This window comes from Hyaloscypha bicolor (assembly GCF_002865645.1).
Source record: "Hyaloscypha bicolor E unplaced genomic scaffold K444scaffold_52, whole genome shotgun sequence".
Lineage (NCBI taxonomy): Eukaryota > Fungi > Ascomycota > Leotiomycetes > Helotiales > Hyaloscyphaceae > Hyaloscypha > Hyaloscypha bicolor.
The window spans coordinates 1506632-1517896 of NW_020194554.1; the positions used below are offsets into that span (position 1 = coordinate 1506632).

General features: G+C 44.4%; 3 protein-coding genes across 3 annotated transcripts; 2 read left to right on the plus strand and 1 right to left on the minus strand.

Moving 5' to 3' along the window:
- The first annotated feature begins 2009 nt into the window (after positions 1-2009).
- Positions 2010-3079, plus strand: K444DRAFT_610278 (uncharacterized protein). The gene has a single exon (XM_024879718.1). The coding sequence runs from the start codon at positions 2066-2068 to the stop codon at positions 2942-2944; it is 879 nt and encodes a 292-aa protein (XP_024740326.1). The 5' UTR covers positions 2010-2065; the 3' UTR covers positions 2945-3079.
- Positions 3080-3504: 425 nt separating this feature from the next.
- On the plus strand, positions 3505-6766 carry K444DRAFT_661417 (uncharacterized protein; the record flags this gene model as incomplete). Its single annotated transcript, XM_024886582.1, has 10 exons — positions 3505-3544; positions 3635-4850; positions 4900-4998; positions 5069-5506; positions 5552-5802; positions 5887-5985; positions 6050-6148; positions 6214-6309; positions 6379-6564; positions 6634-6766. Coding segments are annotated over exons 2-10 (2298 nt in total), but the record flags the coding sequence as incomplete, so codon positions are not given.
- A 1689-nt stretch (positions 6767-8455) lies between these two features.
- On the minus strand, positions 8456-9752 carry K444DRAFT_716508 (uncharacterized protein; the record flags this gene model as incomplete). The annotated part of the gene is made up of 2 exons (XM_024888386.1): positions 8456-9438; positions 9500-9752. 2 exons carry the CDS (start codon positions 9750-9752, stop codon positions 8456-8458), a joined length of 1236 nt encoding a protein of 411 aa, XP_024740328.1.
- Positions 9753-11265: the final 1513 nt, after the last annotated feature.

Consider the following 11265-nt stretch of genomic DNA (forward strand, 5'->3'; position numbering starts at 1 on the left):
AAGGATTATATTATAAAGCTCTATATCTATAGGGCGACCCTAGTACTATACCTTGCCTAGGAGCCTCATATATAGTCTAAATAGCTTGCCGGCTACTATATTAGGCCTAGATCTGTTTTTTCTAATTCTATAGATATTCTACAAGTCCATAAACCTATATACCTCGTTTTGGATCCGCTATATATAAAGTACTAGTAAAGTAATCCAGTCCTATAGATATTAGTAATTATAATTCCCGGTATAAGCCAGTTCCTAAAAGTAGTTTTATATATACTAATCGGAATTAGTTATATAATCCGGTACTATAATACTAGACCTAATAGCCTTAATAAAAAGCAGTATAATTATTAGTACCTAATATTTCCTTCTAATAATAGAAAGAATAAGGGGCAAATATAGGGAAACGGAATTACTTATATACTACCGGTATAGCTAGCTCTTCTAAAGCTCTTATTACTAGGATTTAACCTACTAATTCTCGGTACTTTTCCCAGAAATAAAACAGTTCTCTATATATATAACTAACGGATTAGCTATCCGCAAGAATACGAAGTGTGCTTTAGTAATAAAAGGGAGTTTAGAGCCTCGATTAGCCCTAAAGAAGTAAGGGTAGTAGCCTATTTAAGTATAAATCTAAAGATACTATTATATAACTAAATAGGTAGTCTAATTAGAGATTTCGATATATATTCAGATAATATTATATAAATAAGTATTAATACAAGCATATATCTTAATCCTAAATAGTAATAGCTTATTATATTTATTAATTAACTAAATCTAGTCCGGTCCAGGTATAATATATTTTCCTTTCTTAAACTATATTTATTATATTTATAATATAATTACCTCGGGATCCAGGAATTATAATATTATATATAAGCTCTCTTTATAAATAATAAAATACATTAGTAAATAAGGCCCTAACTTTCCAAGCTAGGGCAAAATAGTAAAGTATAAAAAGACTAACCGGATTACTAGTAAACCTTATTAATAGAAGTATATATATAAATACCGCCGTCCATAACCTATAACCCGCCTATTATTTAGCTTACTCTATAGTATTATAAATAGTTACTCGTCCGCTGCTTGCCTATTTATTATAGTTATATGGCAAATAAGACCAAGCTTCTTATATATACGAATAACTCTAGTAATTAAAGCTATATAACCGTAATCCTTAAGATTCTCAAGTATTTCCTTATCTATATCTCCTAGATAATATAGGATTATAATCTATATATAAAGAAAAGGCATATCTATTATTTAAGTATATATTTGGACGTTTTATTCTTATAGTTACTATTAGACTATATACGGATTAACTAAGATTCTATATAAATCTTTTAATCTATTCGTAATTTCTTCTTAATTAATATTTATATAAGCCTATTTAGTAATAGCTTTGTAATATAGTAATAGATTTATTAAAAGTCATAGTATTATTTTAATAAAATTCACTAAGTTATTTTAATAGGGATTAAGTTCAGGGTATGCTTTACTATTATAATATACTTTCTAGTAATATAAGTACTAAAAAACTCGAGTAATATTACCCCTATATAATTTTATTAATTAATTACCAAAAAAAAGTAATTAGCTAGCTTCTTAGTTATTTTAATAGTTTAATTTTCTTATTTCTAACCTCGGGAATATTAAGGAAGTTATTAGATTCTGTTAATAGCGTTATCCTAGAAGGGCTTATAGCCTGTGGTTACCTGACCATAGTAATTTATAATAAATACTCAATTTTATATTATACTACCCGGCCCAATTTTGGCACGATTTCACGCGGTAGTATGGGCTCTCACTTCGTTAATTAGACAAGCAAGTAGCCTTACTATTATTGTGTTATCTAAGCCGAAAGTCACGTGTGGGTGCTATACCCCTAATTAGGAATTCTGCCTTGGGGAGGAGGGGGGGGGGGTGTGCGGGGCGCCAGTGCGAAAATCAGAAAATCAGAAAATCACTTTTCGCTTCTCGGATTTGTCCGCTAGCTAGCTGTGGGCCTCAGTAAAAGGGCGAGGAATATACCCTCTACGCCCCAGCCTACTATGTCAACGCCATGGGTTGCATCGAACAACACAGATTCTGCAACCCGACAGTTACCAATCTCTGCACGCCCTACACCGCCTATCTAAATTTTCGGGACATCCCTGGGCCCCTCACGACCCTGAATTACAATCCTGCCCAACTCGCCACCGCAGAACGCATAGCCTCAGGCCTGGAAATGACCTTGACATTCAACTCGATCAACAATCGCCGTGGAGCCGCTCTCCTCGCCTCTCAAACCGTGTCTGATCTCCTGCAAACCAAAAATCTCCCCGTCAACCAATGGCGTGTTGAAGTTGAGAACTGGTTCGCTGTCTCGCTCGCAAAATTACAACAAGGAATCCTAGAATTCGCTGGTGGGCCTTTAGATCCGGAGATCGTGCCGTATGTGCAGTTCCCTGTGGACACGGATACAGCACGTCTGTGTTATAATCAGCTGGTGCAGCTGCCCAGCGGGTATGTGAATTTTGATTTTGGGGCAATTCTCGTCGCTACTTTTGTTGGGATTTTCTTCTTTGTCGTGGGGTTGGTGTTTGAGTGGGTTGCGGAGCGGTGTATTCAGAAGTGGGGACGCGGGAGGGGCTTGAAAGAGTGGGTGGAGGATGGGCAGTTCCAGTTATTGAAGAGGATTTATGCGGCTCAGAATATATCGGGATGGGAGAATGTGGAGGATGACTTCCCGATCACGATGGCAGATCTTCAACCTGGGGCGCAGGCAGATGGCGCCGGGAATCCGAGTGCTGCTGGTATTGCGGGCCTAACGCAAGGAAGTTCATATCCTCTTCTTCCTCCAAATGCTGGAAGCACAATCTCAGGAAATGCAGGCTCGGATAGTGGTGGTCCTCCGGTTCCAGCAAGTACTGGAAATGCTAGTGGCCACACACGCCCTTGACTTGCTCGTAAGATCTTACATGGTAGATTTCGTACAGTTGGATGTAATGTGAGTGTCTCATGAAAGCACGGGAGGAATTAATGAAGTCTTTACAAACAGCTGCAATCATATGTTCAATCGCATGCTAAGAAATTGTAGACTCATAATAACAATTATTACTTTTCACAGTTTTCTCGTTTAGAACTTTTGATCCCTTAACTGCCTAAAAACCTGCCTACTGTATCGGCTTGGTTCGCGGCCCTCAGATCCACGTCAGGCTCGCGTCATTGCATGTCAAACGCGGGCTGGCAGCTTGAATCAACGCTAAGTAGTTGGGGCTTGAAGTAGCAGAAAGCGTCTAGTTATCAAGATGTGCAAGCAGCGAGGCTGAAGTGAGTAAGTTGACTGAAGATTGCTGGTCCAATTGCGGTCGTGTCTCAGGATGCGTCACATTCCGTCAACTACCAAATCCCTTGCTTACGTTTCCCCGTTGTCATTGTTCTGGAACGCGCTGCCACTAAGCGGCGCTTCTCTATTTGCGGGGGATCCAGACATCTCATCTCAAAATAGTTGCTGCACCGCGGTTTTCGAGGAATCGAGGATAAATGGACACAGCGTCGCGTAAGGAGTCTATTTGTTATTGTTTTTGAATTTAAGTCTCTTCTAGACAGTGACAGGGCCATGCTGACTATACTTTTCCTTGCCAACAAGAGGTCCTTCGTGTCACCGACCCCCATTCCTTAAGGCGAAACAAATTTTGCATCCTCAGCTATGTATAATGTTTTATTGGGTAATTTGGATCCCGTTGCCGATGAAGGGGCCTTATGGGTTTTTGCCAGTACACACAAGCCCTTTTTCTTCTTCTCTTCATCGGCTGGCGATATTGATGCGATTCTTTTCACTTGCTGGAACCATTAAAAGACTTCTACGGTTTCCGACTTCCTATAATCGACTTCTCTGCGCTCGCTATTGATACGATCCTTTGAATTCATTCCGCCTGACGGTCCGCCGGCAGCGGCCGCTCGATAATGATGAAGCCTTTTGGAAGTGCCCTCGGATCCTGTGTGCTTGCACTATGGGTTTTCGCAACGCTTGCACACTGCCAAGGAGGATCCTTTGGATGGCTTCCAGGATACGGCGACGGTCTGGTGACTTGCAATGGTACTTCTGCCAACCTCACTAGCTATAACATGACGAATTTTGTCGGATGTATGGACTTGGGTCTCGATGCCACCTCGCAGCCATTCGGCTTGACAAATAACAGTACCGTCGTCACAATGGGAACTGGCAGTTTAATGCCCCCCTTTAATTTTAACAGCTATGGGCCCACTTCCTTTCCAGGTTTTCCTACCAATGGCAACTCAACCTGGACAACAATGGAAACGCATTTGAACTGCTCTATCGTCTGCAGAGTGCATGGGATGAAATATGCCATAATATTGTACGGCTCTTGCACCTGCTCTCCATATATTCCATATAACTCATGGTTTGTGTTCAACCTCGCCACAAAGCCCAATTGGAAGGACAGTATTCTCGTCACGGCGTTAATTCCTAACTCACTCAGCGCGTGTTGTCCACTCAAGAACGGCTCTACATATGGACAATTCGGTGATAATACGCAATATTATACAGGCGCTGACGCGGGTACTGCTGATCTCTCTTACACCTACAACAGTAGCGCCCTCTACACCGGCCACACAGCTTCTGCTATTTGGATTGATATCACGTTTGCAAGTGATAGTACTTTAGTCCTTTCCACCCAAGCGACATTGTATCAATATCTAGCATGTTTTATGATGTCTGATTCGACTACCACGTTCATGCCTCTAGGTTTTATTAACAACTTTACCTCTCCGAGTCAGTGTTACACTTTCTGTGCTGGTGTTAACATGCCATACGCAGGTATGACTTACCAGGGAGGGTCCTTGTAAGTTCATTTTCTCTATTTCCACGTCGCAAAGCTAACTTACTTTTAGTCCAATTAAATGTGCGTGCGGAACGGAATTCGCTCCTGGCTCATACCAGTATCTTCCCGATTCTGGACAGTGCAATTCCGACTGCACTACGGGTGCGACGTAAGCCAGTCTTATTTGGCCATATTTAGAAATATATCTCAGATATATGGGAGCTAACAAACCCGTGCAGGAACACTTGCACTGTCGGATCAGATTGTTGTGGCAAAAGTATCTACTATGCGGTGTACCGAAATCCTAATCTTTTGGGATGTTACGAGCCTCCCATTCCAGGAACTTCTTTGATCGGAACAGCAACCTATCCCGTGGCATGTTTCTCAACAGTATATACCCAGACAATTAAGCCTACGAAAGTCTTTGTCAATCCTAATCCTACTGGTGTCTATAACCCATGGTCGACACCTCCAAGACAATATGACTGGACTATCTCCACGAGCGGTAGTTCGTTTGAATACCTCGGATGTTATTCTGCTGGTACTCTCATCACAGTAGCTGGGACTAACATTACGGTCAGCAATCCACAGAGCATGACCCCCATTTTGTGTGCCGCACACTGTAGCGTGTACCCGTTCTTTTCAATAAACGTCGTGGATGGACTGGACCGTACTGTGTAAGTTCAACTCTCATTCTCCACGTTACCGGGCTAATTGTTTAGAATCTGTTGGTGCGGAAGTGCTTGGACCGGCAGCGTCGCGATACAGGAACCGTTTTTTTACTGCAATGAGCAATGTCCGACTCCTGCTGCTGGGAGGCAATTATGCGGCGGTCGTTACATTGCTTCCACCATAGCGCCTGCCATTGGCATCTACGGACCCACCGCCGTCGTTGCAACCCTCTCAAGAACCATTTTAGCCACCTCGACCTATTCTTGTGTTATGACTTCAAGTACTTCTTCGTCGTCTTCAAGTAACGTCACCCCTGAAGAACTTGTTCTCGAATGCTCTGATGCTTTTCCCACTAAGTAAATTTACTAACTGCTTGATATTCTAGGCTCATCTTCTTCCAGCTTGAGTTCTTCCGTACCAATCACTAGCTCAAGCTCGTCATCATCCGGCTCAAGCTTACACACATCAAGTACAACGTTAACAAGTAATAATATCCCAGAATAGCTTCTTTCCCACTAAGTAAATTTACTAACTCCTTGATATTCTAGGCTCATCCTTTTCTAGCTCGAGTTCTTCTATGCCAATTACTAGCTCAAGCTCGTCGTCTTCCGGTTCGAGTTTGCGCACATCGAGTACAATGTCATCAAGTAATAATATCCCGGAATAATTTCTTTCCCCAAGTGCTCTGATCAGAGTAACTGACTTCTAGAAGGCTCGACAATATTAAGTTCAAGTACCTTGTCAAGTTCGAGCAGCGCCTCAAGTTCAAGCTCAAGTTCCTATATATCAAGCCCCCGAACAACATCAAGTAAATATGCTCCCAAAACCAATTCTTTTCCCGAACGAATCTAATTAGGAAATAACTAACTTTATAAAGGTTTGAGCTTATCAAGTTCAAGCACCGTGTCAAGTTCCAGCAGCTCCTCCGGTTCAAGCACCTTATCAAGTTCCAGCAGCGCCTCCAGTTCCAGCAGCTCCTCGAGTTCCAGTATCGCCTTCAGCTCCAGCAGCGCCTCCAGTTCAAGCTCAAGTTCTTACACATTAAGCCCCCAAATAATATCAAGTAAATATACTCCCAGAATCAATTCTCTCCCCGAAAGATTCTAATAAGGAAATGACTGACTTTATAAAGGTTTGAGCTTGTCAAGTTCAAGTAGCTTTTCTAGTTCAGCACCTAGCTTAAACTCAAAATTAGACGTCTCAAGCACAGAGCTACTATCTTCAATCTCTAGCTCAGGTCCTTACAAATCAAGCACGGCGTCTCCCCTATCAATCTCTAGCTCAAGCTCTTATATATTAAGCAAAGGGCTACTATCCTCAAGCTCTAGCTCAAGCTTTCACGTTTCAAGCACCGAAGCGTCGCCCTCTAGCTCAAGCTTTTACGTTTCAAGCACAGAGAATTTATCCTCTAGCTCTTCTAGCTCAAGTTCTGGCGTTTTGAGCCCGAAACCATTGCCCTCTAGCTCAAGTTTTTATATCTCAAGTACGGAGCTATCGTCCTCTAGCTCAAGCTCAAGCTTTCACGTTTCAAATACCGAAGCATCGCCCTCTAGCTCAAGCTTTCACATTTCAAGCACCGAGCTATTACCCTCTAGCTCAAGCTTTCGCGTTTCAAGCACCGAAGCGTCACCCTCTAGCTCAAGTTCTCACATCTTAAGCACGGAGCCACTGCCCTCTAGTATGAGCCCGAGCTTTTACGTTTGGAGTACAGAACCCTTATCTAGCTTAAATTCTGGCGTTTCAAGCACCGAAGCATTGCCCTCCAGCTCAAGTTCTTATATCTCAACAGAGCCACTACCCTCTAGTATAAGCCCGAGCTTTTATGTTTCGAGCACAGAGCCACCGCCTTCTAGTATAAGCCCGAGCTTTTACGTTTCGAGTACAGAACCCTCGTCCAGCTTAAGTTCTGGCGTTTTAAGCCCGAAGCCCACGTCTTCCAGCTCAAGCTTTCACGTTTCAAGCACAGAGCCACTACCCTCTAGTATAAGCCCGAGCTTTTACGTTTTGAGTACAGAACCCTCATCCAGCTTAAGTTCTGGTGTTTTAAGCCCGAAACCATTGTCTTCCAGCTCAAGCTCTCACGTTTCAAGTACAGAGCCACTCTTCTCCGGTTCCAGTTCTCACATCTCAACTACAGAGCCACTGTCCTCTAGTATAAGCCCAAGCTTTTACGTTTCAAGCACAGAGCCCTCGTCTTCCAGCTCAAGCTCTCACATCTCAAGCACAGAGCCACTCTCCTCCAGGTCCAGTTTTTACGTTTCAAGCCTGAAGCCATCCTCCTCTAGCTTAAGTTCTAATTCTTCGGTATTAAGCACCGAGTTATATTCGTCGAGCTTTACCTCAAATTATTATGCATCAAGCATAGAGCTATCGTCCTTTAGCTTAACATCTGGCTCTGACGTATTGAGCGGAGAGCCCTCACTGTCCACTAGCTCGAATTCTTACGTATTAAGTACGGGGCCATCTTCAAGCTCTAGCTCATTTAGTTCGAATTGGGATTTCACGGGCTCCACCTCTTCAGTCAATTCAACTCAAGTTGTCTCTAGCAATTCAAATATGGTGTCTTTGTCGGTCTCAACCCTACAAGTACCCAACCCTCTGAGCTCAACTGGAGTTGTATTGACGTCCCAACTTATTGGCAGCTCTACAGGTCCAATAGAATCCATGTCAACATCACAGACTGTTAGTAGCTCAAGCTCGAGTGCTCTGAGCTCACCAGGCTTTGTTTTAACCTCACAACCTGTTGTGAGCAGCTCAGATTCGAGTACTCTTAGCCCTACAGGCTTCGCTTTAACCTCACAACCTGTTGTGAGCAGCTCTAGTTCGAGTATTCACAGCTCTACAGGCTTTGCTTTAACCTCACAACCTGTTGTGAGCAGCTCAGATTCGAGTACTCTTAGCTCCACAGGCTTTGCTTTAACTTCACAACCTATTAGTAGCTATAGTTCGAGTATTTACAGCTCCACAGGCTTTGCTTCGACCTCGCAACCTGTAAGTAGCTTAGATTTGAGTACTCTTAGCTCCACAGGCTTTGCTTCAACCTCGCAGCCTGTGAGCAACCCGAATTCGAGTACTCTCAGCTCAACGGGCTTTGCTTCAAAAGTAGCTCTCCGCAGCTTGAGTTTCCCGGTCTCGTCGAGGGCAGTCTCAAGCTCGCAGGCGTTCAGCTCAAGCTCAAGCTTATTGAGCTCAACAGGTATAATTTCAAATTCACTACCTTCTAGCACAACGGGGCCTCCCTCAACTTTACAAGGGACCGGATATGTATCAAGACCTTCAGGCGCAGTAACAAGGGCTTTTGCTTCAAGCTCGATAGGAGGAGTCCCAGAGTCAGGTTCAGGGGTAGGCTCAAGCTCCAGCTTAAGCTCACTAAGCTCAATACAGCTAATTCCGACTACCCTACTTGGTGGCTCAATGGGGGCTTCTTCAAGTTCACAGGTGACAAGCCGAAGCTCAAGCTCATTGGGCTTAATAGGCCCCGCCTGGAGTTCCTCAGTCTCCGCCGGAGCAGTTTCAAGCTCAAACTCACCGAGCTCAGAAGGGTTGATTTCAAAATCCCTACTTGATGGCCCATCGGAGTCTCCTCTGACTTCACAATGGCCCGGAGATACGTCAAGCTCAATGAGCATGTTAACCGATGTGGTTTCGAGATCACCGGGGATTCGCTCAAGCTCAAGCTCAAGCCTACCGGGCTCAATATATGGAGGCTCAGGCTCAAGCTCGCTGGGCTCAACTTTTTGGGCTTCGTCTTTGTTAGGTTCGACCGGAATTGCCTCCAGCAGCTTCGGCTCAGTACCCTCATCCTTGTCAATCCCACAAGTTACTAGTTTATCAATGGGGTCTTCTCCTTCATCTAGTAGCTCTAACTCATTACTCCCGTCCGTAACAAGTTTACAAACAGGTAGTTTGTCAAGATCAACCAGTGCTGGGGCAATATCTACGATATCTAGTCAATCACCGCAATCATCAGCGCCTGTTATTATGCACCAAGTAAGCACGCCATTCGGTATCTACGCCGAGATAGGCTGCTACATTGACTTGACTGGAGATGGATATCCTCTCATAAACGCTTCTTCTGCCAATGTTACGACGGTTCCCCAATGTGTCGAAGTTTGTGACTCCAGCATTAATGGGACCTATTTCTATGCCGGAGTGGAAGGAACGGCATGCTACTGCGCGAATGCAATCGACTCGGATGCAGTGAATGACACTTCGGCTTGTAATCAGCCTTGCCAGGGTGACCCAGCTCATATCTGTGGAGGAAGTGGGACTGGGCTTCGACGGAGAGAAGGAGGGGGTGGGATCGTGGTATACGAAGTAAACCTCTATTTCTATTTCAAAGAATTGTAAACTAATCACTTCTTTAGCTTTTCCCAACGTCCAACTCGAGTTCAACGGCAATTGCTTCCCACAGTTCTACATCAAGTTTCTTGGTTTCTTCAACTTTGACAAAATCAAATGCTGGCAGCTCAACATCTCAGCTCCCGTCAAGTTCGAATGTGGCAAGCTTCTCAGGAGCAGCCGCATCAACGAGGTCTTTGTTATCTGGTGTAGTAATAAGCCCTAGCGTCTCAAGCTCATTGCCATCTTCCAGCTCCTCAGCCAATGCTACATCAACACTCTCTACATTATCTAGTCTTGTAACGAGCCCATTGATGTCCAGTGCATTTGTTTCCACCAATATCAGTCCAGGAATATCTTCAGTTGGACAGCAGTCGAGCAACGCTTCCGTTGGACCCTTAACTCTAGAAACCTCAATGTACTCGAGCTTCTCTTCGTCGGAGCCATCAGCCGCTGTCAGCTCGAGTGGCAGCGGTGTAACTACCAGCACAGCACAAAGCTTAAATCCTTCTCTATCTCAGGCTTTAAGTGTTGCCAGTTCAAGTGGCAGCACTTCCACTGTCGGCATATCACAAGGCTCAAACCCTTCATTATCTCAGGCATTTGCTGCAGAGAGCTCAAGTGGCAGTTCATCTATTATCGGCAAATTACAAAGCTCAAGCTTGAGCGCATCTTCACTTCAAGCTGTCAGTGCCGCCAGTTCAAGTGGCAGTACTGTTGGGGCAATGCATGGCTCAAGCGACTCTTCTCAGCCGTCAGCCGAGCCCAGCGTGAGCAGCTTCAGATCCAGCATTGGCACAGTAGTACAGAGTTCCAGCCTATCTCTATCTCAGACACTGGGTGCTTTCAGCTCAAACAGTGCGGGTTCCGGCGTTGGGACGGAGATTCAAAGTTCAAGTTCTGCAACACCTCAGCAGTCTGTTCCTGTTAGTTCGAGTAGCAGAGTATCAGGACAACGGTCAAGCTCATATTACTCGTCTGTTGAACTTTCAGGCTTCGCTGCTGCCTCAAATTTGTCCTCCTCTGCCTTCTCACAAGCGGCAAGTTCGACAACTCCTGGCCAGTCCAGTGTGTCTCACTCGACAAACCCTTCAACTTCTGTGGTCCTCAGCCTCTCAACCACTTCGTCTTTCATAGGCTCAACCAGTAACTCTATCCTCCCTCCCCGAGGCTTGAGTACATCTGTGTCGGGTAGTGTCGGGTTTGGTTCTTTCGCCCAAGCATCTTCGGGCTCTGTGAGTTCTACTAGCTCGGCTGGCGCTCTGGGTCCCGCTTCATCCTCAGTTTCAGAGTCAAGTACTCCAATAATAGATTCAATCAATGGAGGAGGAGCCTCAAGCTCATTAGGTCTATCATTATCTGCGATATCATCAGAGCAAACTATCAATTCTAACGATATCGCCGGGACCTCGGGTCCATCAGG